At 45.1% G+C, this 5762-nt stretch overlaps 1 protein-coding gene across 49 annotated transcripts in view; it reads right to left on the bottom strand.

Moving 5' to 3' along the window:
• Positions 1-1919: 1919 nt before the first annotated feature.
• WNK1 (WNK lysine deficient protein kinase 1) overlaps positions 1920-5762 on the bottom strand; it is a 171585-nt gene continuing 167742 nt past the window's right edge. For all 49 annotated transcript variants that reach the window (XM_089304486.1, XM_089304487.1, XM_089304454.1 and 46 more), the window contains 2 exons: positions 5490-5677; positions 1920-4795 (listed from right to left, as the gene is read on the bottom strand). In XM_089304486.1, coding sequence (XP_089160612.1) covers positions 4478-4795; positions 5490-5677 — 506 coding nt within the window. In that variant the 3' untranslated portion in view covers positions 1920-4477. The remainder of the gene's footprint in view (positions 4796-5489; positions 5678-5762) is intronic.

Genomic DNA, 5762 nt, shown 5'->3' with positions numbered 1-5762 from the left:
CTTGCCCATGGCTGCTTGCCTCCAAGCAGTGTAGGCCACACTTGAGTGCCAGCTTTAAAGGCCTTGATGAAGTTGAAATTGTAGCAAGGAAGGCCCTGCCCTTCTTTCCCTTTTCCTCAGAACAAGGCAGGTGCTGCTGCCTCTTACTTTGTATCAATGCAGGTGGCCGAGTCCCTGTGCTACCCTGGTCTCCTGCATCCCTGAGGGATCCGTTCCAAGACGCCCAGTGGATACCTGAACTCTCAGTGCCAAGCCCTGTCAGCGAGTGCCTCGTCTACCTTTACTGAGCATTTTAGCTGTAACTGTTGCAGCTTGCGGTGTGATAGAAAGGACATTTTCCGGCCGGCACCATGACTCACTTGGCTAATCCTCTGCCTGCAGCGCTGGCACCCCAGGTTCTAGTCCCGGTTGCTCCTCTTCCAGGCCAGCTCTCTGCTGTGGCCTGGGAATGCAGTGGAGGATGGCCCAGGTGCTTGGGCCCCGCACCTGCATGGGAGACCAGGAAGAGGCACCCGGCTCCTGGCTTTGAATCAGCGCAGCGCCGGCCGTGGCGGCCATTAGGGGAGGGAACCAACGGAAGGAAGACTTTTCTCTTGGTCTCTCTCTCAATGTCTATAACTCTGTCTGTCTCTCTCGTTAACTCTGTCAAAAAATTAAAAACAAACAAACAAAACCATTTTTCCTTCTCCACAGTCTTACAGAAGATTAGTTCTGAGGCCGGCAATTGACACAGCAGGTTAAGCTACTACCTGGAGGAGCCGGCATCCTACACTAAGAGTGCTGGTTTCAGTCCTGGCTGCTCGGTTTCTGATCTAGCTTCCTGCTAATGTACCTGGGAAGGCAGCAGAGGATGGTCCAACTTAGGCACCTGCCAGCCATGTGGGAGATCCAGATGAAGTTCCTGGTTCCTGTCTTTGGCCTGGTCCAGCCCCAGCTAATGGGACCATCTGGGGAGTGAACTAGCATATCAAAGCACTCTGCCTTTCAAATAAATAAATAAGTAATCTCTAAAAAAATTCTTTAGATTTTTAGCAGGGCTGGCGTACTTTTTTTTCCCTTTCCTTAACGAGAATTTTTACCTTTTTACTTTTAGTAAAAAGTGCTCCATGGCTTCTCTTTGGCATATCTGGACATCCAGTATCACTATTGCACTTTGGAGAAGAGGAAATCTTTTAAGAAAATACAGATTTCAGATGGGAGATGCAACCTACCTTAACATAAATCAACTTCTCATGGTTTTGGATGTTTCAAACAAGGAGTTCACAGTTTTACTTTTTAAGGTGCTATTTGGAATGGGCTATGTCTGATGTCAAGGCAGTAGCTTCTTATTTGTTGGTTCACAAATGCCCTGAGTGGAAAGCTGTGAATGTGAGAGGCGAGGGGCTGTGTAAGCCTGGGCCAGGGGCCACTGCCTGTGATGCCAGCATCCTATATGGGTGCTGTTTCAAGTCCTGGCTGCTCTGCTTTCAATCCAGCTCCCTACTAATGTGTCTGGGAAAGCAGCAGAGAATGGCCCAAGTGCTTGGCCTGCTGCCACCGACATGGGAGATCCAGAAGCAGCTCTCCTTCTCTGACTCTGCCTTTCAAGTAAATAAATCTTAAAAAAAAAAAAAAAAAAAAATCCTGGGCTAAGAGCCAGCTAGTTCCAGGCCTCCGGAGGACGAAGAGGCGGCAAGTTCTCCAAATTACCCTTCCTTTCAGCCACTCTGACTTTACCTGTCATGTGGGTTCGATCATATGTTCATATTTTGATTTTGGTATGCTTATCATTGTTCTCCGAAAACAAAAATCACCTTTGTCTGTAGGACAGGGCAAAATTTATGCTAAAAACATTTCCTGGGAATTAGGGACTCTGCACACAATTCAAAATATAGCCAATGAGATTAAAAAGGTGCTTGCTGGAAATGAAACCCCACAGCTCAACAAAAGCAAGTTTGGTTTATTTGAATGGTTTCATTAAATAAGTCTACAAAGGTAACAAACTGAAGCACGAAGCGCAATCTTACAAGAAGCGCAACACCCAGAGTTAGTGCAAAATGTACAGTTAACGGCTGCTGAGAAACCCCCAAGGTTTGAATTCAGTTTTTTAAAAAATAGTGTACATTGTTAAATAATGTAAGGAAAACATTTATAATTCAGAAAGTTTTTTTAATGTGGAAAAAGATACTCAAAGTGTACTATTAACACAAAAATAATTTAAACAGTTCAGTAGCACTAGTTAATTCCTCTAGGCTTCAGTTACTACATCCACAGGAGGGGGAAAAATCAATAGTAAATAAAACCAGTTCTTACTGTTTGGGTGTGAGTGAGAAGATCTCAGAATGTTTAAACCAAAGTAACAGAACACCACCGTGCTGCGCCTGACTGTCTCACGTTTGGGACCCGCTGCTCATTACCTGGTACCTTTGTGCTACCTACTCTAACCCTCCCCACAAGAATAATAAGCAGAGGGCAGATCAATAGTTTTGAATCAGGGCTTGAAACCGCAGTCCTTATTGTTTGTACCTTCTTTAAACCTCGGGTTGTCATTTACATGTCAAGGGTCTGGGCCAACTTGAAAAAGAAAAGGAAGGAACAGCATTCGGGGAGTGGCCAGGCTCTTCCCAGCCTGGTGGTGCCTGGGATGTGCCACTGAGGAGGGCAGAAGGCTGGCAACAGGTCAAGTTCTCAACCAAGTCAGGAGAAGAAGCACCTCCAAGTGGGGTGCTCGCTCTTTCTCCGTCTTCAGAGATAGCAGAGATCCCCAACATAGCCAATTAGCACAGTACTTCTGGAAAACTCTGAAAATAATACAAGTGCCCATTACAATTAGGCATAGCATTAAATAATACTGGTTGGTTGCAGTTACATTTAAGAAAAATATTTGTATGAAAATGTGTGAATGTTAGATGGAATTCTAGAAATAGTGGTGGCACATTAGATTGTGATCCTGCAACCATTTTGGACCTCACAGAAGAAAGGGTAGGAATGAGCACTCTTCCCTGTGATGCTCAGTAATTCAAATGTGGATCTACGTTCCACAAAATACCGTACCCCAAGCAGGGAATTGCATGGTACACGTGCACCAAGAGGAAAGCAAGCCAAATGATTTTTCTTAGAGCAACTTTTACCACCTGTGACTTTTTACAATCATATTTCCCAACTTGAAACTATCACCTATACCCTTCTCTTTGTTTAGCATCTTCTTGGTCTCGTCTGTTCAAGCCCAGCTTAAATAAATAAGGGTTATGACAGTCACTGGCCAGGCATCACACGTCTTCTAAACAAGTCTGTTCCCATTCTTCAGTCTTTCTGTCATTCCGCTCACGCTCATAGAATCTCTGAAATTGCCTAATTTTGTTGTAGGACCCCTTCTCACTATTCCTGAAACAGACTGCTCGGAACCACTGACGTCGACTTAACTTCTCACCTACTCATCTTCCACCTGCTCAAGACAAAACTGTTGATGACTTTTAAAAAAAAAAAAAAAAGCTTCAATTTCCCTTTGGCATATACATTTTTGGGGTCACATGGACCTAAGGTTTCCTTCCACGTGCCCTTGCTGATCCGGGGTCTGGTAAATTGATGCTAATGGCAGAAGCAATAGAAGTCCAAGGCACTAAAATGTCCAGCAAGCAATACTGGGAGAACAGAAGTATTCAAGTACAGTAATTTATACAATTTTACATTCACATTTATTTATCTAATACAACGGGAATACAAAGGAAAAAGTTAAAGTGTCTCAATAAGTAAAGGACAGAGCTAGCTTTTTTTTTGGGAACTTTTTAAATCTTTCATATTTTACTCTTAAAACTACTGTTGTCCAACAACATTTATATATCACAGTGTTTCCACATCAAAACTGATGGCAAAGTTACATGTCCGCAGGGAACTTAATTTTTTCTTTCCTAATTGCTAATGCTGCAGTCAAAGCTGCTAATATTTTTTGCTTAAAGCACTAATGACCTATCATAAGAAAGGGTTGTAGCCCCAGTCCCCTGGTCTTTTTTACTGGGGTTTAGAGGAAAAAATAAAAGTAGAGGGCAGGGTGGGAGAGAGTCCATTTTTTTTTTTCTGTCTTGTGGTTTGGATTTTTGAGGAAGTAAGGGATTTGGGGCATGTACCAAAGTTGAGAGCTCCACCCAACCTGAGAATACAGATGGGGTTTGGTTTTACGTTGAGCTCTAGTAGCTTCCTGATCAATAACATGCTCTTTCACAGCCCCTGCCCTCACCGCTGGGTACAGACAGATAGCAAAGCAGATCTGAAGCTACCCTTCACAAGAAAGCTGCTTTTTCCTTCTGTTCCACTGTAATCAAGAAGTAGAAGGGGAGGGACAGGTCCATTCTGAGGGCTCAACGCGGTGTTAAATACTCCCTTCTGACAGGAGTCAGTTAAATGCAGCACTAGTCATTAATATATCAGCTCCTTCCCCTCCCCCAACCACCCCACCATTCCATCTCCTGCCCAGATCTATGGTGGGTGTCTCCGGGTGTGACTAAGTGGTCCGCAGGTTGGAGCCCGGGGGATTGCTGATGGATTTCTGCAAATTGCTGATGTTGAAGTTCTGCAAGGAGGCAGTTCCGACAGGCTGGAACTGGCCAAGTGGCTGTGGTGCTGGGCCACCTGTCCCACTCCACTGCGTGCCAAATGGGGCAGCTGGAAAACCGTACTGCTGTGGGGGGCACATGGACTTGGTAAAGTGACCTAGAGAGGTAGCTGATGCTGCAGAGAGGGGGGCAGAGCCGCCCAGGTTCGAGGTCATGGAGATGCACAGCTGCCCAGGTGCAGAGAACTTCCTTGCCATTCCAGGGCCCTGAAAACAAAACAACTACATGTAAAGTCTGGTGGGGGAATAACACCAATGGGTATAAAATGGGTGGTACTAAAATAAGACTACAACGGAGACTGTTTTAATTTTACAGATAAAACAAAGCCTTCCATTATATTTGCTGATTCTGTAATTGCCAAATAGGGGTGAAAATAATGATTCTAAAGAGGAGGGTGTCATGCATAGACTGTATGCACACAGCATATTGAAGGAAAAGTTGAGAAAAAACTAAGCTGACCAATCGGCAGCCAACAGGACTGGCATCGTGGCACACCAGGTCAAACTGCTGTTTGGGATGCAAGCGTCTCATATAGGAGCGCTGGTTTGAGTCCTGGCTACTTGGCCACAAACCCGGCTTCCTGTTAATATGCCTGGAAAAGCAGCAGAAGACTCAAGTACTTGGGTCTCTGCTGCCCAGGATGGAGTTCTTGACTCTTGGCTTTGAACTGGTTCAGACCTGGCTGTTGTGGCCATTTAGGGAGTAGGTGGAAGATCTCTCTCCTGTACTCTGTAACTCTCTGCCTTTTAACCTTTCAATAAATAATAAGAAAAATCTAAAAAAAAAAAAAATCATGAGCCACTAGAACAGGTGATGCTGCAGCTTCCATCTTCTCTCATTCAAGTGTGTATCGCCGGATTCTCTGATCAGGTAGTAAGACGGCAAAAAGGGACGATTTACCTCGTAATTCATGTGCCCTTTGCTTCCTCTCCTGCCTGAAAGATTCATGGCATCTCGGGCCCAGTTGTCCACCAGCTTGTGCAGGTCATCGGTGAATGTGCCCTTCCTGCTGGATGTCACGGCAGGAGGCTGAGCCTGCGCAGCCTGGCTGTTCACTGGCCCTGCAACGGTGTTTGTGCTGCTGGTCCCTAGAGTAACAAGAAAAAAAGATACAGGCATTAGAGGAAGCCTGGGTTATAATTTCAGGAAGAAGGTACACTTCACAGGATGATG

Source organism: Oryctolagus cuniculus, chromosome 9 (assembly GCF_051225735.1).
Source record: "Oryctolagus cuniculus isolate XC-2025 breed Fujian yellow rabbit chromosome 9, ASM5122573v1, whole genome shotgun sequence".
NCBI lineage: Eukaryota > Metazoa > Chordata > Mammalia > Lagomorpha > Leporidae > Oryctolagus > Oryctolagus cuniculus.
Note: the sequence above shows the minus strand (reverse complement) of the source record. Positions and strands in the feature narration are given on the sequence as shown.